Source organism: Oryctolagus cuniculus, chromosome 11 (genome assembly GCF_964237555.1).
Source record: "Oryctolagus cuniculus chromosome 11, mOryCun1.1, whole genome shotgun sequence".
Classification (NCBI taxonomy): Eukaryota; Metazoa; Chordata; class Mammalia; order Lagomorpha; family Leporidae; genus Oryctolagus; species Oryctolagus cuniculus.
Window position 1 is genome coordinate 59,202,289 of NC_091442.1, and position 24,885 is coordinate 59,227,173.

At 50.6% G+C, this 24,885-nt stretch overlaps 2 protein-coding genes across 8 annotated transcripts in view; both read right to left on the reverse strand.

Annotated features, from left to right (window-relative positions):
* Nucleotides 1–19,906, reverse strand: part of TIMELESS (timeless circadian regulator) — a 32,491-nt gene extending 12,585 nt beyond the window's left edge. The window contains exons 1-14 of one of the 7 annotated variants that reach the window (XM_051832821.2): nucleotides 19,180–19,292; nucleotides 19,069–19,106; nucleotides 7,082–7,235; nucleotides 6,117–6,270; nucleotides 5,883–5,997; nucleotides 5,735–5,797; nucleotides 5,419–5,520; nucleotides 5,088–5,243; nucleotides 4,727–4,860; nucleotides 4,451–4,538; nucleotides 3,986–4,162; nucleotides 3,417–3,634; nucleotides 3,136–3,239; nucleotides 2,861–3,030 (exon numbers count right to left, since the gene is read on the reverse strand). In XM_051832821.2, coding sequence (XP_051688781.1) covers nucleotides 2,861–3,030; nucleotides 3,136–3,239; nucleotides 3,417–3,634; nucleotides 3,986–4,162; nucleotides 4,451–4,538; nucleotides 4,727–4,860; nucleotides 5,088–5,243; nucleotides 5,419–5,520; nucleotides 5,735–5,797; nucleotides 5,883–5,997; nucleotides 6,117–6,270; nucleotides 7,082–7,178 — 1,578 coding nt within the window. In that variant the 5' untranslated portion in view covers nucleotides 7,179–7,235; nucleotides 19,069–19,106; nucleotides 19,180–19,292. The other 6 variants (XM_051832818.2, XM_070052392.1, XM_051832822.2 and 3 more) reach the window with 6 other exon arrangements.
* Nucleotides 19,907–20,831: 925 nt separating this feature from the next.
* MIP (major intrinsic protein of lens fiber) lies at nucleotides 20,832–24,798 on the reverse strand. The gene is made up of 4 exons (NM_001099961.1): nucleotides 24,403–24,798; nucleotides 23,780–23,944; nucleotides 23,270–23,350; nucleotides 20,832–21,674 (listed from the first exon to the last, which is right to left on the reverse strand). The coding sequence occupies exons 1-4, from the start codon at nucleotides 24,760–24,762 to the stop codon at nucleotides 21,489–21,491; spliced, it is 792 nt and encodes a 263-aa protein (NP_001093431.1). The 5' UTR covers nucleotides 24,763–24,798; the 3' UTR covers nucleotides 20,832–21,488.
* Nucleotides 24,799–24,885: the final 87 nt, after the last annotated feature.

Sequence of the window (24,885 nt, forward strand, 5' to 3'; positions counted from 1 at the left end):
CAGGGCCCAAGCACCTGGGCCATCCTCCACTGCACTCCCTGGCCACAGCAGAGAGCTGGCCTGGAAGAGGACCAACCGGGACAGAATCCGGCGCCCCGACCAGGACTAGAACCTGGTGTGCCGGCGCCGCAAGGCGGAGGATTAGCCTAGTGAGCCGCGGCGCTGGCCGGGGCTCATACACTGATAGTACAAGCCTACCTTTAGGGTTTTAGGGACTGACAAGAGCAGCTTGAGTTTGTTCTGTCAGTAACTAATGCAGGTTTAGATTTCAGACCTCCTAACTTTCAACTTGAGGTTCTTTCCATCTCATCACAATGCTTTGGAAGTATAAAGGTATCACACAAAGTTCCTGGAAAATGGAATTAAAAGATGTTTCGGGACGCGTATTTGGCATAGTTTTTGGGACACTGGCAATTCATATCCGAGTGTCTGGGTTTGGCTCCTAATTCTACTCCCAGTTCCAGCTTCCTGCTAACATGCACCCTGGGAGGCAGCAGTGATGGCTCAGGTACTTGGGTCTCTGCCACGTGAGACTCCTGGATTGATCTAGACTCCTGGCTTTGGCCTGGACTTGCCCTGGCCACAGGCTGTGGGCATATGGAAAGTGAACCAGTGGATAGATTTTCCTCTGCCTGTCTGTCTCTTAAATAAACACATTTTAAAGAAATGTCAAGTTTCAGGCCGGCACTGTAGCACGGTGCTGGCATCCCATATGGGCGCCGGTTCTAGTTCCAGCTGCTCCTCTTCTAATCCAGCTCTCTGCTGTGGCCTGGGAAAGAAGTAGAAGATGGCCCAAGTCCTTGGGCCCATGCATCCTTATGGGAGACTGGGAGGAAGCACCTGGCTCCTGGCTTTGTTTCGGCACAGCTCTGGCCGTTGCAGCCATTTGGGGAGTGAATCAATGGATGGAAGACATTTCTCTCTGTTTCTCCCTCTCACTGTCTGTAACTCTACCTCTCAAATAAATAAATAAAATATTTTAAAAGGAAAAAAATAAAAAGAAAGGTTAAATTTGGGGGCCAGCGATGTGGCATAGTGGGTTAACACCCTGGCCTGAAGCACCGGCATCCCTATTGGCGCCAGTTCGAGACCCAGCTGCTCCACTTCCAATCCAGCTCTCTGCTATGGCCTGGGAAAGCCGTAGAAGACAGCTCATGTCCTTGGGACCCTGCACCCGCGTGAAAGACCTGGGAGAAGCTCCTGGCTCCTGGTTTCAGATCAGCGTAGCTCCAGCCATTGCAGCCAACTGGGGAGTGAATTAGTGGATGGAAGACCTCTCTCTCTCTCTCTCTCTCTCTCTCTCTCTGTGTAACTCTGACTTTCAAATAAATAAATAAATCTTAAAAAAAAAAAAAAAAAAAAAAACGAAAAAAACGTTAAGTTTGGAACTGGTGCTATGGCATAGCAGCACCAGCATCCCATATGGGTGCCAGTTTGAGTCCCGGCTGCTCCACTTCTGATCCAGTTCCCTGTCAATGTGACTGAGAAAGCAGCGGGAAATGGCCCAAGTGCTTGGGCCTGTACCCATGTGGGTGACCTGGATGAAGCTCCTGGCTCCTAGCTTCTGCTTGGCCTAGCCCTGGCCAGTGCAGTCACATAACCAGCAGATGGGAGCTCTCTCTGTAATTCTGACTTTCAAATGAATAAATCGTTAAAAAAAAAAAAAAAAGGGGGCCGGTGCCGCGGCTCAATAGGCTAATCCTCCACCTAGCGGCGCCGGCACACTGGGTTCTAGTCCCGGTCGGGGCGCTGGATTCTGTCCCGGTTGACCCTCTTCCAGGCCAGCTCTCTGCTGTGGCCCGGGAAGGCAGTGGAGGATGGCCCAAGTGCTTGGGCCCTACACCCCATGGGAGACCAGGAGAAGCACCTGGCTCCTGCCTTCGGATCAGTGCGGTGTGCTGGCCACAGCGTGCCAGCCGTGGCGGCCATTGGAGGGTGAACCAACGGCAAAAAGGAAGACCTTTCTCTTTGTCTCTCTCTCACTATCCACTCTGCCTGTCAAAAAAAAAAAAAAAAAGATAGTAGCCAGCAGTGTGGTGCAGCAGGTAAGGCCCAAGGCCCACCACCTGCAGTGCTGGCATCTGTATGGGCGCTGGTTTAAGTCCCAGTTGCTCCACTTCTGATCCATCTCCCTGATAATGCACCTGGGAAAGCAGCAGAAGATGGCCCAAGTCCTTGGGCCTCTGCATCCAGATGGGAGACCTGGAAGAAGCTCCTGGCTCCTGGCTTTGGATCAGCCTAGCTGAAGCTGTTGTGGCCATTTGGGGAATGAACCAGTGGAAAGAAGACATTTCTCTCTGCCTCTGCCTCTACCTGTCTGTAACTCTGCCTTTCAATTAAATAATAAATCTTAAAATAAAAATCCTCACTTGCCACTGCTATTTTTAAAAAAAAATATTTATTTTGGTACAAAAATTGAAATTGATGCACACAGTTTTCAAAAAGTTCATAGAAAAAAATGATGCCTTGATTTCAAAATGTTTTTATACCAAAATAAATCTATCTTTTAATTCTATTTTTCTGGAAGTTTTTTTGAAGTACCTGCATATAACCAGGAGATATTACAGCATAATTTCCAAACTCTAAAATTGTGAATCCCCAGGGTTTATGTGCTTAGCACATGGTAGGTGTTTAGTAAATGTTTCCTGAATGAATCCTGATATTTGTGGTAGATTTGTGGTAGGGATCCCTGTAATGGGAGAAGGAGACTGGCAGACTCACATCAGCAGCAACAAGCCTCTTGCCCTCCAGCTCAGAGCAGTGCCAACTGACCAGCGTGGCTGCAGTGTGAGGAGACACAGCCTATTGACCTTGACCCCGCCCTCAGCGCTCTTTCCACCTTTTGGGGGCTGCCCAGTACCTGCACCACCAGGTTCCCCCGGCTCCGACAAAAGCGCTCTAGCATCTTGAGAAAGAGGTGGGTGGTTTCCACAAGGTCACGGAGGTAAGAGCGGGGCTGGCATCTCTCATCAAACTTGCGAAAGAGGGCCAGGAATAGCTCTCTGTACTCCATCATGTAGAAAATGTTGTCTAGGAATGGGGAAGAGAGAGGAATGCAAGGACTGGTCTGAGACAGATGAGACTGGGCCTGGGAAGGAGGAGATCAGTGAACAGAAGGGAAGGCCAGGGCCTCACTCTTGATGATGCGGCTGCTCTCCCTCACAGCCTCATCCGGGAACATGTCCATCTCATTCACTGTAGCCAGCAGCTCCTGATAGGCCTTTAGCGCCAAGTGCATCCTGGGAGTTAAGAGAAAGAGGTCAAATGGAGGTCAAATTAGGGCATGGCTCATGAGCCAGCAGCCACCCATACCAAAACCAGAATGACCCCAGAGTCCTTGCTCCCCAACATGACCACATGGGCGAAGTACCACACACAATTCAGGTCCCGCTCTGACCCCAGATCACCCCACTGACCGGCGTGCCCAGGAGGCAGCTTCCTTGCGGTCAGTCAGCATCATCTCATAGTAGTTGGTGAGGTTCTGCTCGATGAAGTGGAAGGTGCGGACACTGAGGGTCTCGGAAACCAGGCCTGGCCGGAAGGAGGCGGCCCGGTTGAAGGCCATGAAGAAAGCCAAGGCCCACATGTAGTAGGTTTCATCGTGCTGCTGAGCTTTCTCCCGGAGCAGGTGATCCTAATGTCCACAGCAAAAGACAAGCCGACAATGGTTTCAGGGCTTCCTGCTGGCCTGTGATGGCGGCTGGGCCCTGGACACCCCTGTGGCAAACAATCTCCCACTTTCTCTTGTCCTCCCGGGGTCTCTCCACAGTCCCTGCTCTCCCTCTGTGCCCAACTTCTCCAGGGCTCTTTTGTCATGCAACAACGCACTCCCTCCTGGCACCTCTGCCATCTCTCAGGGGCCCCTATGCCCTCCCCTCTACCAGTCCACCCTCCGGGGCTGGCCTCCCCTGGCTCGTCCCTACCACTGGGCCCGTCACCTCTCTATTCCATCCCTGACCACCTCACATCCTCTGTAGACTCTCACCTTTACAGATCCCATGAGCCGGTTGTAACAGTTCTCCAGGAACTCGGAGCAGAAGTCTCGGAGGAAGAGCCGCACATTGAGGGCGGAGCGGCGCTGGCTGGACAGCTCCTGGGCGGCCTGGCGCCGCTTCGGCACCCTTCGGGGCTGCTTCCCCAAGTCCGAGGTGTAGTTTTGAAACTGGGGGTGTGAGCTGAGGGATTAGAATGACTCCAAACCACCGCGCCCCCCCTGCTGCTTTTCCATGTCCCTGGCTGCTGCAATTTTCTCAAAAGAAACTAAACAGGCGCTCCCGCTGGGGCTCTCAGTGAAGGCAAGGGGACTGCAAGGCGGCTAATGCAGAAGCTCTCCTTCTCCTCCTGCCACCAGCTTCCTAAGCCTAAGAGGAGAGCAGCTCTAACCCCCGGAGTGTCACCCTTGTTACGCCCACAACTCCGGCATCTCCAGCCCAGCGGTGAGGGCACTCACGCTGTGAAGGCCTTTGTGAAAGACGAGGTCCCTCTCCCCGATGGATTTCAACCCCTGGACAATGTATGAGCCCCCAAATCGAGAATGCCTGTGGGGGAGAAAAAGAAAAAAGGTCCAAGGCGATCTCTCGACTGTGGGGCAGCTTTGTTCTCATTCGCTCCCATCAGTGCACCACAGGGAGTCGAGGCTGCCCAAGGGTATCCGTCGCCACCGCCCCAGAATCTGCCCCAGCCCTGCGCATCCCGCCGCACAGCTGCGCAGCTCTCTGCCTCGCACCTGCTGCCTCGCTGGAGGGCTCGAGTCTTCTTTTCTGCCATTTCTCGCTGGCGCAACACCTCCAGTTCCGCCACATCTGTGCTCCGCTCCTGAGCCAAGCGGCCCTGCCCTGCTCTTGCCAGCTGCTCGGGGTTCTAGATGTGGGACAAGGAGGATAGTCAGTCCTTATCCTGAGTTGACTCTTACTGGGACACAAAGAATCAGCAAAACAGGACTGTCGATGGGACCCTATACTCAAGACATGGCCCCTCTACCTGTCACCAGCCTTTTCCAGGTAATTCTAGATAATTCAGCCATTACAACAAAAGCAATTCTGGCTACATAGCAGAAAAGGGGCGGAGGCAACACCCCAGGGTCTCACCTGGTCACGAAACATAAGGGAGATGATTTCCAGCACGTGCAGGCTCCACTGCTGCTCAGCAGGCGAGCTGGCCAGGAAGAGGAGCAGGTCGTCCAGGCCGCTGAGGTGAATCGCCCAGAGAAGCTGGTCGTGGACGCTGGCGTCATTGTCGATGCTCTAAGCAGTGAGTGGCAAGGGGAGACGGGGAGCTCCTTCAGTCCCACTGCTCCGCTCTGAGGCTCCCCGGCTCACCCCACAACCAGGGCTCATCCCCCGGCCGCGCCAAGAGGACGAGCAGGTGGAGGGCACTCAACCCGGGCACGCAGGGACGCAGACTCCCCACGCCCTTCACCTTCTCCTGCTCGAGGTCAGCTGGCACGTGCAGAATGTTTCTGACCAGCAGCAGGATCCGCTCAATCAGCAGGTTGTCTTCCTCCTGCCGCTCCTCCCAGCCCTGCTCACGGGAAGGAGGATCAGAGGGAGAGACTCCCCTGGGAGGCAGATGGTCTCCACCCTAGCCAGAGGATTGAGGCACGGAAGAGAACTGGGCTTTAAAGCAGCTCCCGGGAGCAGCTGGAGTCGAGGGACGGATGCCCAAGGACCGGGGCCGATCTCAAACCAGCGTCTCCTCCCCAGCCCCGAGGGAGCCTCGGAAGGTGGGCACTCACCAGCTGCAGCAGCTCGTATAAGGTTTCACTGAGGACTCCGAAAGTCTTGTCGCTGGCAAAGGCCTGACATAGGGAACAGGTCCTGAGTAGCCCCTCTCTTCCTCACCGCCTCACACTCAGCCCCAGGGCCTTGGAAGGAAAGCCTCACCTCTTTGTAGGCCTGCAGGTAAGTGAGTACCTGCAGGAAATGGTGCCGGAAGCTGGGCTCCTTAGGCACACTGCCAAAGCAGAGCAAGGCCGGTTGTGTCAGGTTCACCATCAGCCTGGAAGGAAGAAGAGAGGGAGAAGTCATTAAGGATCCTCACCAGGTGCAAATGCCAAACCCATCGGCTCAGACTGCCAGTGCCGGCACACGGTCAAAGTCAGAAAGCTGGGACTGAACCTGACAACAGCATCAAAGAGAGGCTTGTCCTGGCGGTGCTGGGTGAGGATGGGCAGAAGGTCACTCTGCAGGATCTGGGCTGCTCCCAGCTGCTGCCGTACGTCCCGCGTCTCATCCTCATGCCTCAAGTAGCGGATCAAATCTTTCACACTCTCTTCAGAGACAGGATAAAACATACATATGGGACCCTGGTGAAGTGTACTCCCACCCCCACCTCAGGCCTATGTGCTTTTCATGCCCATGGCATGAGAAACTCAACAGACCTCTTCAGTTCAAGCAATTACAATTTTTTTTTTTTTTTTTTTTTTTTGGACAGGCAGAGTGGACAGTGAGAGAGAGAGACAGAGAGAAAGGTCTTCCTTTGCCATTGGTTCACCCTCCAATGGCCGCCGCGGCCGGCGCACCGCGCTGATCCGATGGCAGGAGCCAGGTACTTATCCTGGTCTCCCGTGGGGTGCAGGGCCCAAGCACTTGGGCCATCCTCCACTGCACTCCCGGGCCATAGCAGAGAGCTGGCCTGGAAGAGGGGCAACCAGGACAGAATCTGGTGCCACGACCGGGACTAGAACCCGGTGTGCCAGCGCCGCAAGGCGGAGGATTAGCCCTAGTGAGCCGCGGCGCCGGCCACAATTACAATTTTTTAAAACTTATATTTTCATTTTATTTGAAAGAGACAGATAGAGATCACCCGCCCACTGGTGCACTCCCCCAAATGCCTGCGATAGCAAGGGCTGGGCCAGGCCAATGACAGGAGCCCAGGAACTCAATCTGGATCTCCCACATGAGTGGCAGGGACTCAAGCACTTGAGCCATCACCTGCTGCCTCCCAGAGTGTGCATTAACAGGAGGCTGGATCAACAGTGGAGGAGCTGATACTGCCAGCATCCCAGGCAGCATCTTAAGCACTGCCCAAATATCCACCTCGCAAGCACAGATTTTACCTGCTTTCTCAGAAAGGTACTTACCTAAGCAATCTGGTTCTTTGTGGTAAGTGTCTCCCTCCAGGTACCCCAGGGCACTACACGTAGCTAGAAGTTCACAGTTCATCATGTACAAGTCCATACATCAGAGGATCAGCCAACAGGGAAGTAAAGAAGAGGGAGATGGAAACGATGAGGCCTGCAGAGATGGGGACAAAAACAAATGCAAGGTGGTCTCCATGACAAGGAGCGAACGGGCCAGTGCCAGGGCACAGCAAGTAAAGCTGCTGCCTACAGTGCTGGCATCCCACATGGGCACTGGTTCAAGTCCTGGCTGCTCCACTGATTCCTGCTCTCTGCTAATGTCCCTGAGAAAGCAGCAGAGGATGGTCCAAGTCCTTAGGCCTCTGCACCCATGTGGGAGACCCAGAAGAAGCTCCTGGCTCCTGGTTTTGGATCGGCACAGCTCCCGCCTTTGCAGCCATTTGGGGAGTGAACCAGCAAATGTAAGACCGACTGACCAACCGACCAACCGATTGATCTCTCTCTCTCTCTCTCTGCTTCTCTGTAACTCTGCCTTTCAAATAAATAAATAAATCTGAGAGAGAGAGAGCGAGTGCGAGCGCGAGCCTGACAAAGCACTTGCAGCCAGCTCCTCAATGCTTTGCTTTTATCAGGATCAGAAGTGCTGCTCGCAGCCCCAGGGATAGTGTTAAGTTCAGGCTTTTACCTGATCAGAATCAAAGAGGCTCCAGACTATGGATTATGGACTTGCCCCGACTCCTGCCCAGGGTCTGAAAGTGTGGATAACTGAGCAGGAAGCTGGGCTGGTTAGAGAAGGGCATTGACTCTGAGACTGTCACTTAAGAGAGCTCTGCCGCCCTGGGAGGGTGAGGGGAGGTTCACCTCTCAGCCACCTGCAGTTCACACAGTCACAGCGCCGGCATTCACAGGAATTAAGAAAACCTAGCTCTGACCACACAGTGATTCAGCTTAGAGTTTGATACATCCTGGGAGCCCTGGAATTTCTGGGGCACTGCGGATGAGAACAGAACATTCCATTGCTCTCCTCCCCAAAGCTACCCTTAAACCCTGGTAATGTCAGAAGTCAGCCTGGAACAGAATGAGAGGAGAGGGAGTGGCGAGGGACTGGTGAACTCCCCGTCACTCTCCCTGGAAGAATCATAGCCCGTCTCTGAAGCTCATCCCCTTCCATTTGGATCCCTTCCCTGTACCCACCGAGGGATAAGCAGGCACAGACCCAGAATCTGGGACGTTTCACAACCCGACACGAGCAACGCATAAACACGCACCGACACACTGCATCCTTTCCCCTGCTCCTACGGAGAATCGGGGACATCCATCAGAGCCAGCCCCTTGGCTCCTACGGCCACGCTGCCCTCTGCCCTTGATGGTCTCCACTAAAAAGGCCTTTCCAGGTCCTGGTGCTTACCTCCAGCCCCAGACTCCACCTCTGTTCACACACAGGAAATACAGAGTGAGCGTCCAAGGACTAAGGTTTAATGTCTGATGTTATCTCTGCTTTTACGTAACTCATCCACTTCCTCAGGTTGCCTGCTAACCCCCTAACCACCCCACCCCCGCCCCAGCCCATGTTAACCTACTTTCTGACCACTCAGCCCAGCATAGGGGTAGCCAGCAAAGCACTCACCGAGCAACCTACAGAACTGAAGGGAGATTCCCCTTTGCCCTGCCGCACCCCCCTTCTCAGGGGCCTGCAGACCCTGGCACCTGGGCTGCAGTGAGACAGGTCAGGGTGCAAGCTCCCTGCTCTCCTCACAGATACACTGAGCTTCTTCAGAGACCAGACTGGTGTGTGTGCACATACGCATGTTGTGCATGTTCAGACACATATGTGTGCACATACACACACATGTACCCACACTAAAGGGCTCTCTGCCTGCTCTCTGGGAGTGGCAACCCAGGAAGCTGATGAAAACAGACAGCAGAGGTGCAAAGATGCGGGGTCTGCAGGTCCTCCTGAAACGAGCCACCACATCACACTGTGGCGCTACAAGGTGTGACAGGGTCAAGGCTTCTAACAGCAGACGGAGCCACGTGTGGGAATGCACCCAGGCGACTTCACGCAGTACCTCGGCTCCTCCACAGCACACCAATTCTAAGTAGAAGTCAGTATTTGCACTCAGGCCTCTGCTCTCCCCCGGAGGCAGGAACAGCCATCATGCTTGGCTACCAAAGTAAGGGGGGCAGGAGAAGGGAGACAGGGACGAAGCCCTCCTGACCAAGGCGAGGGGGAAAGAGGTTATGTAAGAGACCCAGGACATCCGGTTCTAATCCCCTGCAGTTCTGATAATTCCAGGCTGCCGAGCAACAGAAGAAATGGGTCAGGCGATGTGCTGTGAAGCTCCCAGGCCGGGGGCCCCTGGCCCCACTCACTGAAAACAGGAATCAAAGAGCTTTCAGTAGGAGTTCCATCCCTCCCTGGTAGACACACACTAATAAAAACGTCAGCCAGGAGGCCGGCGCCGCGGCTCACTAGGCTAATCCTCCGCCTAGCGGCGCCGGCACACCGGGTTCTAGTCCCGGTCGGGGCGCCGGATTCTGTCCCGGTTGCCCCTCTTCCAGGCCAGCCCTCTGCTGTGGCCAGGGAGTGCAGTGGAGGATGGCCCAGGTGCTTGGGCCCTGCACCCCATGGGAGACCAGGAAAAGCACCTGGCTCCTGGCTCCTGCCATCGGATCAGCGCGGTGCGCCGGCTGCAGCGCGCCGGCCGCGGCGGCCATTGGAGGGTGAACCAACGGCAAAAGGAAGACCTTTCTCTCTGTCTCTCTCTCACTGTCCACTCTGCCTGTCAAAAAAAAAAAAAAAAAACAAAAAACAAAAAACAAAAAACAAAACGTCAGCCAGGGACAGAAAGCGGGAGTTCACATTCTTCATTCACATCCAGCTAACTGAAAGCTGCGCACCCCGTCTGTCTGGCCTCTCCCTCCTCTCCGTTTATAACCTTTGTTGTGCAGTCCCACCCAGGCGCCATTTCCTCTCGGACCCATGCCTGCTTGCCTCCTCTGGCTGTCAGCCTCCACCGAGGAACACAAACACACACGTTCTGAGATGCAGAGCCCCCCTCATGGTCCCCAAACCTTGGCCACCTGGAAGACCTCCCTCCCCTATCCCCAGAGGCACTAAGCCTTTTTAACCTGCAAGGCCCATTTCAAATGGCACTCCTCCATGAAGCCTTCTCTGATAGCCCCAGCAGGACGTGATCCGCCAGCATGCATCCCTGCACACGGACCTCCTACTCCACCACCTAACCGCTCTCTTATTACTACCCAGAACCGTTGTCTTCTCTTCTGTTAAATGTTACACATTTCCGAATGGAATGAATCCAGGAATTTTCATATGGGACACTCTCAGTAAAAACTTTAGAATAAAACTTGGTGTAACCGAGAACAGCACAACAGTAGAGGACACTGCAGAGTCCAGCCTTAGCCATTCCTACCCCAAGGATGCCCCTGCCAGGCAGTCACTGCTCCAGAGCTTCTCCCTGGGTCGGCTGAGACTATCAGATCTGTCTTACTGTCTGAGGCTCCCCTTGCCCCCAGTCCTGCCCCCTCCCTCTTATCCTGACACAGGCATGCTCCTCCATAAACCTCTAGCACCCCTTACTCCATCTGTGTTCGCTTCTGGAGGACGAGTACTGATGAAGATACCTACCCTTACATGGTTATTGTGAGAATCCAACAAAGTAACTCATATCACTTGCTAAACTGCAATAGATAATAGAATTTAAATTAAATTACTGGAAGCTGGTGCTGTGGCTTAGCAGGTAAAGCTGCTGCTTGCAATGCCAGCATCCCATACGGGCACCAGTTCAAGTCCTGGCTACTCCACTTCTGATCCAGCTCTCTGCTATGGCCTGGGAAAGCAGTAGCAGATGGCCAAATACTTGGACCCCTGCACCCATCTGGGAGACCAGGAGGGAGCTCCTGGCTTCGGACTGACACAGCTCCAGCTGTTGTGGCCATTTGGGGAGTGAACTAACAGATTGAAGACCTCTCTCTCTCTCTGCCTCTGCCTCTCTGTAACTCCACCTTTCAAATAAATAAATCTTTAAAATAAATTAGTGATTATCATGCTTTTTGATTTTATGTGTCAGTGTTTTCCCCAAAAACTGAGGGACCCATCTTACCTTAATATGGATATTAAATCAATAATTATTAAAGATTTATTTATTTTTTAAAATTTATTTGAAAGGTAGAGTTACCTAGAGAGGGAAAGACAGAGACAGAGGTCTTCCACCTGCTGGTTCACTCCCCAAATGGCTGCAACAGCTGGGGCTGGCAGGGCTGAGACCAGGAGCCAGGAGCTTCTTCCAGGTCTCCCATGTGGGTTCAGGGCCTCAAGCACCTGGGCCATCCTCTGCTGTGTTCCCAGGTGCATTAGCAGGGAGCTGGATCAGAAGTGGAGCAGCTGGGACTCAAACTGGTGCCCGTATGGGATGCTGGTGTTGCAGGTGGTGGCTTTACCAGCTATGCCCTGACACTGGCCCCAGATGCCTACTTTTGTTAAAAAAAAATTAGAACACAACCATACACATTTATTTACGTATTATCTGTGGCTGCTTTCTCACTAGGACAGTAGTTGAGAGGTTGCCACAAAGCCTAAAATATTCGGTCCTTTACAAGAAAAGTCTGCCAATACATTCCAAATGTTTATGATCAAGATAATTGGAGGAGGAGGACAGAACAGAGAAGGTTGGTCATTCTAGTCTTACTTCAATATATGCATTTGAAAAATTAGAGCACTCTTCTACATCACCAAGCAAGTGCTTAAAGTTAACATATCTTAAATCTAAAACCCATTTTCCTCCCAGTAGTCTTGAGAAAAGTCCTTTAATAGCTAACTTTTTAAAAAGATTTATTTATTTTATTTGAAAGGCAGAACTACAAAGAGAGAAAGGGAGAGACAGAGAGAGACAGAGGTCTTCCATATGCCGGTTCACTCCCCAAATGGCTGTAATGGCCAGAGCTGGCCAGGTCGAGGCCAGGAGCCAGGAGCCAGGAGCCAGGAGCCAGGAGTCAGGAGCCAAGAGTCAGAAGCCAGAAGCTTCTTCCAGGTCTCCCACATGTGAGCAGGGGCCCAAGCACTTCCACTGCTTTCCCAAGTGCATTAGCAGGGAGCTGGATCAGAAGTGGAGCAGCCGGGACTTAAAACAGTGACCATATGGGATGCTTGCACTGCAGGAGGCAATGCCACAATGCTGGCCCCAGGATATTAAATAAATTAAAAATTAAAAAACAACCTACCAACATCTCTTAACACTACTGGTTTTTTGTTTGTTTGTTTGACAGGCAGAGTTAGACAGTGAGAGAGAGAGACAGAGAGAAAGGTCTTCCTTTTCCATTGGTTCACCCTGCAAATGGCCACTACGGTCGGCGCGCTACGCCGATCCCAAGCCACGAGCCAGGAGCCAGGTGCTTCCTCCTGGTCTCCCATTCAGGTGCAGGGCCCAAGCACTTGGGCCATCTCCACTGCCTTCCTGGGCCACAGCAGAGAGCTGGAAGGGAAGAGGGGCAACCGGGACAGAATCCAGTGCCCCAACACTACTGGTTTGTAAAAGGAGCAGTTTAACAACAAAAAAGGACACATGCTGTCATATCAGCTCTAACCTTTCCTTTAATAAACAAGACCTTATATGAAATTTCCTACATGAATCTTTTTCCTCCTGTTTACTTCCAGCTGGTAGAAATGTCATCATAGGCTACTACTGTCCCTCTGGTACTTAAGGATCACTGACTTATATAATTCTTTTTTTTTTTTTCAAAGATTTATTTATTTATTTGAAAGGCAGAGTTACAGAGAGACAGAGGCAGAGAGAGAGGTCTTCCATCCACTGGTTCACTCCCCAGATGTCTGCAATGGCCTGAGCTGGGCCAATCTGAAGGCAGGAACCTGGAGCTTCTTCTGGGTCTCCCACAAAGGTACAGGGGCCCAAGGACTTGGGCCATTCTCTACTGCTTTCCCAGGCCGTAGCAGAGAGCTGCATCGGAAGTGGAGCAGCCAGGACTTGAACCAACGCCCACATGGGATGGTGGCACTGCAGGTGGCGGCTTTACCCACTAAGCCACAGTGCTGGCCCCTGATTTACATAATTCTATGATATCCATAAAACAAAGCTCACAAACCAGCCCAGCTGAGAGAAGGCTCCATGAAACAAGGGCTTCATTTTATTTTGCTCATTGCGGCAAATCCCTAGAGCCTGCAGTAGAGTTTGACATATCCTCAGTATGAATTTAAAATGAATGAATTTTAAAACTTTTTTTATGTACTTATTTTCATTTTATTTGAAAGAGATACAGAAAAGACAGAAAGACAGATAAGTATCTTCCATCTGATGGTTCAGTTCCCATATGCCTATAACACCCAGGGTTGGGCCAGGCCAAAGGCAGGAGCCTAGAACTCCATCCAGGTCTCCCCGCTGAGTGGCAACAATCCAAATACTTCAGCCAGCACCTGCTGCATCCCAGTCGTACATTAGCAGGAAACTACATCAGAAGCTGAGGAGCTAGGACTCAAATCAGGCATTCTGATATGGGATGGAGGTGCACCAAGCAGCCACTTAACCACTATGTCACACACCCACCTCTGCTGAACTGTGAATCAATTGATTTTATTGGGTCAAATCCTTTGAACCAGTAAGCCTATGTCAGGAAATACTTGTGTAACTCAAGAAAATAATTCAAAAAAGGAAAGAAAACAACTTGTATAAAACCAGAAATAATAAGACTTTTTCCTAGTATACTCCAGTTCATAAGGTGCTTTCAAGGGCTGGTGCTGTGGCACAGAGGGTTAAAGCCCTGGCCTGCAGCGCTTGCATCCCATATGGGCATGGGTTCGAGTTCTGGCTGCTCTACTTCCAATCTAGTTCCCCGCTAATGCCTGGGAAAGCAGTGGAGGATGGCCCAAATCCTTGGGCCCCTGAACCCAAGTAAGAGACCCAGAAGAAGCTCCTGGCTTTAGCCTGGCCCAGCCCCAGTCATTGCAGCCATTTGTGGAGTGAACCAGCAGATGGAAGATCTCTCTCTCTCTTTCTCTGTCTATACTACTATCTGTAACTCTGTCTTTCAAATACATAAAATAAATCTTTAAAAACAAAAACTTAAAAAAAGTGATATTTCTATGCAGTGGGATATTATTTGACAATAAAAAGGAATGGAGTGCATGCTACAAAGTAGGTGAAACTTGAAAATATTACGTTTAATGAAAGAAGTCAAACACAAAAGGTTATATCTCATATGATTCTATTTACATGAAACACTCAGAATAGGCAAATCCATAAAGATAGGAAATGTATTAGTGGTTTCCAGGAACTGGGAAAAGGATGCAGAGTGACTGCTAATAGGTGCCGAGTGTCTTTTGGGAGTAATGAAAATGCTCTGATATTAGACCGTGGTGATGGTTACACAACTCCATGAATACACTAAACACAACTGAACTGTTTACTTTAAAAGAGCGAACTTTATAGTGAATTATATCTCAATACAGCTGCTAAAAACAATTCTAAATAATTATATGTGTGATTTTCACTGCTTTAATACCAAAACAAAACAAAGCAAAACAACTAAGGACAAAATTCTCAGGATAAAGTACAATCCTTTAAATTTAATGAATTCAAATTTATGAAAAAAAAAAACACGCATTACACTGTCTTTATTTTCACATGTCATCACAGACCAGAAGAAAACTTTGTCAGACACTGTAGACCCAGCAGATCTAGACATTTAAAAGAGGAATTAGTTAGGTTTCCCACCCAAGTTAAGTATAATCACACATTGCTTAACCACAAGGATAGGTTCTGAGAAACCTGTCTTTAGGTGACTTCCTCGCTGTGCAAACATGAGAACACACACACTCCCACACATAGAGACAGCCAGGACACTGCTGGGCCCCGGGTGCACGGTCCACATGGTCCACCTTGAACAAAACGTTGTTATGCGCTAGCTGTGTGAGGCAGTTCAGATGACGCAATATTCATCTAAATTAAGATGCACAGGCCTCAAACTGCAAATGCCCAAGGGAAACAGACGATGAAACAGTCAATGTATTTGCAGTTCAATTAACCTACTTTTTGAATCCAGCTTTGAGAACCACAGGTAAGAAAGGGAGTGACATTTAGCATTTGAAATTCAGTTCTGTCCAATGCTATACTGGCGACCTGGAGGATGTGGCTTAACCAAATCTCGGCTTCCTTCTCAGTGTACTGAGAAAATCATAACAGCACCCTACCTCACAAGGTAGTGGGAGGTTTAAATGAGATCCTGTAAAGCAACACTACTCCGAGTGCATTGTTTGTGGTCTTCAGACCATTGTGGGTTCACAAGGTAAGTCCAGAAACCAAGCATTCGCACTGTAGAACCTCTTTAAACAACGGTAACAGGCTTGGTTTACCTCTGCTGAGACTGATGATAATCATAATAAAAAGTCATTAAAAAAGTCTTATGTTATTTTTCTGATAATTGCATTTTATCAAAGTGTTTTCAGGAAAGTAGTCCTTGGTGTGCAATAGCTTGAGGGGGGACTGCTACCAGGCCCTTTTTCAAGATAACTTGGAGAGCAATGACATCAATCCAGCGCTCTACCCAGCACCAGCACAATATAAGAACTCCCAAACATCAATTTCCTCTCCACCTGCCAGACGCTATGGGCAGCCACTCAAAGCTTAGGCATAAGATAGCGCTGTGCAGCTGCAGCGGCACTGCTAAAGAAACCCAGCTGCAGAAGTAACACTCACATAATAATGAAGCCACAGTGTCAAAGACAAGGCAGTGCCGCTCTAAATGGGTGATAAGGGGGAGCACTTTGAAAAAATTAAGGCTGTTTTCAAGTGGCCAAAGTGGTTTTACCAGAAGCCTCTGAAGGTTGCACAGGGCTCAGGCAGATGGGAAGAGGATGGGCATTTAGACAAGAAGCACCAGAGCAAAGGCAGAGAGGAGGGAGCCACTCTCAACAGAGGAGTTCAACAGTAAAGCAATGGGAAAGGAATTGGAAGCAGCTTTATGGGAAAACTCTGTTCATCAATTCCAAGACTTAGAAGATAAACCAAGGAGCTACTGAAAATGTCTGAGCTGGAAAACAAAATGTTCAAACCGGGCTGCACCTACCCTCTATGGTATCACCACACATCAGCTTAGCCACTCTCACACAGCCTCCATCTCTTTTCCTCTCACCACACTCACCCTCCAAGAGACCACAACCTCAGATCAATCCAACCATCTGCTTCCTAAATGCTGCAACTCAAATCTAAATTCAGATTTGCTACATAAAAACAATAACTGTATAATGACAGGCCACAGATGTATAGTCTCCAACCTGAGCAGGGCCTCTCAGCTTGGGTGAAGCCTATCTTTTTAGTATTCCTGGTGCTCCCTCTTCTCTTTCCCAAGGAACAGCTATTTCTGACTTGTACCATTGTCCTCAAGTCCCTATACTCCACTGCTTCCTCTGCCTCTCAGCTGGTATCTCAGCCTCTTTGCTCTTGGGAACACTTGAGGTCACCAGACATGAACTCTCAATTGCCTCCACCCAAGACTGAAAACACACATACTTCACCCACCTTTACCTCTTTGCTTTTAATCTAAGCCATTCATTTTTGTGATCTTGATCAGTAGTTTCTGGAACCTACGTTGATTGTTCCTCATTTCCCACTTATCTGTACTGGCCCCTTCTGTATACATTATAAGTTGTTCAAAGCTTTCTCATTTGGGGGTGGGGGGCGGGTAGAAATCCAACATATAACGAAACCTGGGGCTGGTGTTGTGACACAGCAGGTCAAGCCACCACTTAACTGAAGGGCTGGTCTGAGTCCTGGCTGCTCTGCTTCCAATCCAGCTTCCTGCTAATATGCTTGGTAAAGCAGAAGAAAATGGCCCAAGTACTTGGGTTCCTGCCACCCATATAGGAGATCAAGATGGCATTCCTGGCTCTCTCCCTTTCTTTCTGATGCTCTGCCTGACAACTAACTAAATAGATCTTAGGGAAAAAAAAGAAAGAAAGAGAGAGAGAGAGAGGTTGGCATATGGCATAATGAGTAAAGCCACTGTGACACTGGCATCCCAAATGGGCACTGGTTCATGTCCTGGGAAAAGCAGCAGCACAAGATCCAAGTTCTTGGGCCCCTGCAACCACACTGGGAGACGGAGATGAAGCTCTTGACTCCTGACTTTGGCCTGGCCCAACCCTGGCCCTGGGAGTGAACCAGTGGAAGGAAGGTCTTTATCTTGTTCCATCTACCCACCCCCCCAACCCCGTAACTCTTTCAAATAAATAAATCTTAAAAAAAAACCAAAAAACAAAAAAAAAACACAAAAAACAAAACACCTTCCCTTGGTTCTGTATTGGCTGTTCCTCCTCTCCCCCTAAGTGCTAATGTTCCATAGACCTGCATTTTTAGTCTTTTTCCCATCTCACTCTATCCAGGTTTCTTAGGCAAATTCATCCTTTTTCACACTTTAACTACCATGTGAGCTCCGTAGTCAGCAAGCCTGTATGTCGGGTCCCTCGAACATCCCATATGTTAAAGCAACCAATGAAGAGCATTCTTCATCTTTAAGTCTCCAAGACGCCTCACACTCAACATGTCCAAAATTGAACGCATCTTCCCCACAAGTCTGTCTGCACTTCTGTCTGGGATCTCTGCAGGACTACAATATCCCCTTTGCTGTTAACATTAGAAGAAACCCAGGAGTCACCTTTTAGGAAAGTTCCTGCGCTCTTAGCTTCCTTAAGCTCCTCTATGTGGCCCCTATCCAGACCCATTGCTGCTGCCTTAGTTCAGATCCCCAGGATCTCCTGCTTAGATTACTCACCGTTTTCTAACCTCCTTCCCTGCCTCTCATCCTGTTCCCTTAAATCTAGCCACAATATGGCTACCTCATTTGGCCATATAACTACCCTACTTAAAACTTTTCTATGGGCACATAAGAAACTTCATAGTGATCGTCCATGGGGAAAACTGAAGGCTATAGCGTAGAAGAAATATTTACCTTTCAGTCTGGTACTACTGTATTTGAACTGTTTTTACCATTAGCATACACTACTATACAAAACTAAAGTTTTAGTGATACCCCCTCCCCACCAAAGCTGACAATACCATGTTCTCCACCGTCTGCCTGCTGGTTACCTTCCAAGCTTCCTGCTCAAGCCACTCCACTGCCCAGAATGTCCTTCTCCCACCGACCTGGAGTCTGTCAACCTCTTATCGTGAGACTCTGCCCAAATGGCACTTCCTCCTGACTTCTCCTTTGTGCCCTACCCAGACTTCCATCATGGTACTTACGTCTCATTTATACCTGATAGTTAAAAACATTTAAACGTCTGTCTCGCTCCATTAGCCTCAGATTCCCTGTGGATAGGACTTGGTTCTTATCCACCTTTGAATTTGCACAGCCTGGTTACTGATCAAAATTTCTAGGGGGCGAGGCTTGGATCAGAATTTTGAAAACATTTCTTAGGTGATCCTATCTCAATCCTCTGTCAACAGCACTAGAACGAAAACTCCTGGGGATCAGGAACCCTCATAAGCGGCATAAGAGCAGGTGACAGTAAATGTTTTACTAAACTGAACTAAAACAGACAGGCCTACAGTTGAGGGAGGAGGGGTCAGGACGTGTGAGGGAGCGTGGACTGAGACCAGGGAAGGAGTCAGGGAGGGCTTCTTTGTCACCCCACCATTGTAAACTCATAGGACCCACCGGCACCTGTTTTTCCTATCCCAAAGGGACTTGCTCAAGAGGAAAAACTCTGTCCGGCTCATCTATGTACACCTGGTGCTGAGCAGTCAGGAACTCAGTAAATTTCCAGAGTTCACAGGGCCAGTGGTAACAGACAGCACCGGAGACGTGACTACTAGCCTGGGAGGGCGGGGTAAACTGGCTTTCAGAGGGTAACTGAGCTCAGTCCCCAGACAAGTTCATCTGACAGGGAAATGAACTCCCAAGGAGAGGGTGCGGCAGGAATAGAGGCAGAGGTACGAACAACCACAACGCAGACATACCATTTCCCTGTGTCCGGAGGTCAAGTGCATATCAAAAACTAAAAAAAAAGATTGGGAGCCTCAGAAAATTATGCTGAGCAAAAAGGGCAGGTGACAGGCGACAGTCAGTACCTGAGGATTTAAGGTGGACTTTAAGTGGCCAAAGATGAATTTTAAATTTAACATGAACAAGCCTATTGACTTTCTATAGAATACTAGTGGCAATAACGAATCCAGAGCCTCAAGAGAAGGAGCTGAATTATGGCTGGTGGTTCCCGCTGACAATTCCAAACAAGATGCTGAGTCGTCCTTAAACTTTAAACCCAAGGGAAGGGAGGAATCCCTTCCATAAAAACCCAAGACCTAAGTCAAGCGGCCTGTGAATTCTGACCCCTGATGTCCACCACGCCGCAAGCCAGCTTTTTTTTTTTTTTTTTAGGGTGTCAATCGGACGGGGAGTCCTTAAGTGCGAATCCCCGGGAACCTTCTGCTCCACTTCCGGGTTTCCAAGCCCCTTCCGGTCCCAGCCCAGCGCCAAGCTCAAACGGTGTCGAAAGCCACCGGAAACAGCTGCGGCGCGCGGGAGAGGCAGGCACTGCGCCTGCGCACCCAGAGCCGCGCACCGCCCCCTGCCTTCAAACCCCGTAGCGGGAAAGGGGAGTCCGCAGCTCCCCGCGATACCCCTGCGGCTTCGAAGGGGTCAGTGTCCGCCTAGAGCCCCCTCGCCACACTCACTCACCCCCTCCCTGCGGGTCTTCGGAGGCCCGAGGAGCCTGCCGCCCTCAAACAGCGGGCTGCAGCATTTCCCGCCACCCGGCACAGCCGACCAGTCCCCGCCTGCTTTCGGAGCTGGGCGGGGTGACCCGGGCCGGTCTACGTGGCTCCGGACGCGGGGGGTTGTGGAGTTGGTGATGAAATGAAGAAGAGGGAAGCGAGTAGTCGGCCTGCTCTTGTGAGTCGGTCTCCCACAATGAACTAAAGATTACTGCGCTTTCAATGTTCTTCTGGATTGTGATAGGAATCAAAAGTCCGATTAAGGGTGAATTTGCGAACGTTCTTCCCCTTCCGGTCAAGTGGACTGTTCCGACGTGTTACGTGGTTAGTTAGAAAAGTTCGGTTGTATTTGGGAGAAAGTGGACAGCGGAGGTAGTCGGGAGGAGTGGTCGTTTGGTGAATGGGATCTGTCGTACTATCGGCTCATTAAAGATTGTGAAGTGTGTAGGAGGCTCACGAAAGCAAGAGATCAACGATGAATATCCGTTGTTTAGTTGAGGGTCTCCTCCCGCCTCTGCTGAGATGAGTGTATTTCCAAAAACAAAAGGAAGATGGGACTAATGACCTACGGAGTTACTAAGCATCGGAATGCAAGGAACCCATTTCTGGGGTATGAGGGAAAGTTAGAAGAGGTTGGAGAAGAAAGCACGTGAGAAAAAAGTGAAAAGACACACATACGAAAAGGAAGACCGTGGAGCTAGGGATACAAGATGCCGTTTGAAGAGTGTTTTGATTTGCTCTAAATAAAACTCTGAGGCTCAAAGCCCTTGCCTCCTGTCCCTCCAGTCTCCTCCCCGTCTGTTTGCTCCAGGCGTCAGATTTCCCTATATTGGCCTTAGGGAGCAATTCTGTGCCATCTTCCGGAAGGCCACAACAGCGGATATGAAGCCAAGAGTCCAGTTGCCTAATTTTCTAGAGTCTAGGCTCGCCGGCACTTCAGGTTGGGAGCTCCCTGGCCCAGGGTCTCCGAAGAGATCCTTTGTGCCAGAATGAACACACAGCCCAGCCAGTGGATGTAGACAGGTTTATGTGGCTTTACAGAACAGCTCAAATCCCAGCGTTCACTTTTCTCAGAGTTACTTCCGCACCCAAGTCCCTGGGCAAGCATCCCTGAGGTTAGCAGGCTGTATACTCTTGTTTACTTCCCTAAAATTTTTGGTACACTTGCATCCTGGTCTGGGGCTGATTCCTCCATTTCCTGTCTCCCCCACAACCCTGGAGAGCTCCTTCTCCCAACCCTTGGAAGGCGTCGTTTCCTCCTCTTCTCTCCATCTGCCTCTTGAGAGGAGCAGCTCCGTGCTTCCCTGCTCCCCCAGAAATCAGGTGCTCACCACACTGGACTGTGGGGGGACACTTTTCCCTTCCCTGACTCTCATGCCCCGAAACTCAGACACAACCACACGCACCCACATTCATACGCACAGTCGTGTTCCTGCACACACGGCGAAGGGAGGTGAGATGGGGAGGAAGGGAAGTTTGCACCAACCAGCTCATGAATGCAACTTGAAAGATTTCACACAGCAAAAGGGGAAAAAAAAACACACACATAAGTTAAAAAATAAAGAAGTACATGCCCCTTCCCACAGTCTCTTTCTTCATCTAAAGGTGGGCTCAGCCCCTCCACATAAACCCAGCAGCTCTCTACTCCCTCTCTGCAGCTGGAACTTTTACAGGGCCTGGGTCTTCAGTTCAACAGGCTCCCCTGTGCCCTCCGGTTGTCCATTGGAGTCACTGGGCCTGGCACCCTTGAGGATAGACAGTCTCTCAGAAACACTCTTGAGCCGGGGGAAGAGGAGAAAGTCGTAGAGGAGGCTGGCCAGACCCCCTCCAATGATTGGGCCCACCCAGTACACCTGTAGGAAGAGAACAGGAATACTCAGCTCGGCAGCACTGAGCGGCAGCCCGCCCCCCCCCCCCCAGCTCTGCACCTGATTCACACAACAGGGCATTGTCTAAGTAGAGATCAGTGTTTGTTTTGATAAGCTCCAAGGTCTACTGCCTGTACTTCCAAACTCACCATTTCTTTTTTGGTTCAGTGAATTATTTTATCCCACACCTTCTTTGTGCATGGATATTCTATTTATTGTTTTCAATTTATACTAGCTTATTTCTTTCAAAAAATTGTAAATTGTGGTAAATACACTTAACATAAAACTTAATCATTTTAACCATCTCCAAATGTATGATTTAGCAGTGTAAAGTCTACTTACACTGCTGTACCACCCATTTCCGGGACTTCTTCATCCTGCAGAATTGAAGCTCTACACCCAGGAAGCAACTGTCTCATCCCAGCCTTTGTTCTATGAATTTGAGTACTCTAAGTACGTCATCTAAGTGGAAGCATATGGTACTTGTCTTTTTATGACTGTCTTATTTCACCTAACATAATGTCCCCAAGGTTCATTCATGTAGTAATGTGTGTCAGAATTCTCTTCCTTTTAAAAATTTATTTATTTATCTGAGAGGCAGAGAAATGAAGACAAATGGAGATAGACAGAACCTCCATTCACTGGTTCATTCCTCGAGAGCCTGTGACAGCTAGGGCTGGACAGGACTACAGCTGGGAGCCAGGAACTCACCCCAGACCTCCCTCATGGGTGCCAGGGACCCAATTGCTTGAGCCATCACTGCTGCCTTCAAGGGTCCGCATTAGCAGTGAAGCTAGGGCTCAAATCTAGGCACTCTGATATGGGATGAAGGAGTCCCATGCAACATTGTAATCCATTAGGTCAAAAGCCTGCCCCAGATTTCCTTCCCGTTAACGTCTGTATGCTGTACGTGCACACCGTATTTCATTTATCCTTTCGCCCACTGAGTGACACTAGCGTTGCTGGAATATTTCCACTATGCATGTGAGTGTACAGCTCTGAATATCTTTTGAATTATTTTCATGTTTGGCTTGCATGTGGCCAAAACAACATAAACGTAATCAACTCTTGCCGGGAACTCAACACTATACCAGATGCCGTGCTGAATGTTTCACACAGAGAACTTTCAACCTGTTTCTCACAGGACTCCATTTTGCAGTTAAAGAAAGCAACTTTCTCTAACTTTTCTTTTTTTCTGTGTCACCCATGAGGCTGGTAAAGTGTTAGAGTGGGGATGGGGCCTGTCTGTGCTCACAGCACATCCTACTCTCGGACAGCAGGAGGCTTCGTCTTCACACTTGGTTGTCTGTTCTTGTGGGCCCCAGTTTTGACATCCACAGATACTCAGTTAAAATCCCTGACTAACAAGAGAAGGAACAATACTTGTACGCACAAGAGCCTCCTTTTCTGGCAAAATAAAGAATCCTGCTCACACAAGCATGCCAGCCTCTCTGCCTCCTTGGCTGAGTGCAGGTACAGTAGCCAACACCTCCAGTTGGCAAGGAGGACCCAAACCTGGAACCTGTGGTCCGCACCCATGCAGAAGGGCTCCAGGATCTTGCCCCTCTCCCCTCACTCACCCAGTGGTTGGTGAAGTTCCGGGTAAGAATGGCAGGAGCAAAGGAGCGGGCAGGATTCATGCCTGCGCCAGTATAATACATCTGAAAAAGACACAGTCATAACTGAGACCCCCGCCGTCCCCCCCAGCTTCTCTCCCCACCACCCACATGGGCCCTGGATGCTGTCTCCAGCCACCAGCAAGGGGGAAAGGGCAACCTGCAGACCTCTCCAGGGATTCCCACAGCAGGGGAGGGCACAGACGCCCCATCCGGGGCCATAGACTCCGGATCCATAGGCAAAGCCCAAGTGCACCCATGACCATGCATTTCTACCTTGGTGAAGAAGGACTAAACACAGCAGTCACAGGGGAGAGGTCGGGCAGGGTTGCGTCTTCTTGCGCTGACAGAGGCCGACAATGTGCATGCGTGTTTGACCATGAGAAAGGGGCCAGGAAGAACGTTCAAAAAGTCTGGAAAGGTTTGGGGGCCTGGAAGTCCTTGAATCGGAAGTTACTTGCAGCTCCTGCTTACCCCAAAGAGGTGCCCCAGGGTGAGGGAGAAGCCAACGGCCAGGGCCACAGAGCCCAGGCGGCCATTCCGCCTCTCGTCGTATGTGGCAAAGATGCAGAGCACGAACTGGAGCGTCAGGAAGATCTCCACCGTGGTAGCCTGGCCCAAGCTCACCCCAGGATGCAGCTGAGCAAGGAAGAAGAAGGGAGGCAGCTCATTAGGGCTGCCGCGGCGTCAGCTCCTCAGGCCTCCCAGACAGGGTCCCCCTCCTGGTATCAGTCCCCTGGAGAGGAAGGATAATAAACTCCCTTCACAGTCATTGGATTCACACCCACTTCCTCCCTGAGGGAGCTGAAGCCTGGTTAGGTGAGATGAGTTTCCTCAAGAACACGCAAGGAGTTCGGAAAGCTGGGACCCAAACTTGGGGGTCTTCATTCTCAGTCCAAGGCTCTGTGCCTTCCTCACCCCCTCCAAACCACCTATGGGTCCGCCCCACCCTGAAACACACGCACGCGTGGCACACACACACACACACACACACACACGTTGTCCCAGACCCAAAGCAGCTGATTCACCTGCCTCAGGCAGGGAGTCAGGGCCACCAAGAGAACCCAGGACCCCAGCCCCTCTCAGCCACCCATTACCGTATTGAGTGCTAGGTTTCCTCGGACGGCAGCTGGGGTAACACTGTACAGCACAGCGGCCCCAGCCACAGCCCCCAGGAGCTGGGCTGCCATATAGCAGATGGCCCGGAGCAGGGACATCTGGGAGCCCACAAGGAAAGCAAAAGTGACTGCTGGGTTGACGTGGGCTCCACTGATGTGGCCCACAGCTTGCACCAGCGTAGCCAGGGCCAAGCCAAAGGCCAAAGCCACCTGTAAGACATGGAGGGGTCCGGGGGCCCAGCGCAGTGAGGCGCCCAGCCCAAAAAAGACATAGAAGAGGGTGGCAAAGAACTCGGCGAATATGGCCCTCCAGAAGGAGGCTGAGCGCAGTTCCCACATGGCAGGGGGGATGGGCACAGTGCCTGGGTCCCTGATACCCCCCTGGTCTGGTCTGGATGGACAGTCCCCTTTATAGAGGACTCTTAATCCCTGGGAGGGGCAGGCTGGGATAGCTGGCCAGGC

Excerpts from the sequence above, each read along its gene's own strand:
- MIP (NM_001099961.1), bottom strand. The coding sequence starts at position 24,762 with ATGTGGGAACTGCGCTCAGCCTCCTTCTGGAGGGCCATATTCGCCGAG. Across the intron at positions 23,945-24,402 it reads GAAACCTAGCACTCAATACG|CTGCATCCTGGGGTGAGCTT; the intron begins GTAATGGGTGGC and ends TTCCTTGCTCAG. Across the intron at positions 23,351-23,779 it reads CCCTGGGGCACCTCTTTGGG|ATGTATTATACTGGCGCAGG; the intron begins GTAAGCAGGAGC and ends TGTCTTTTTCAG.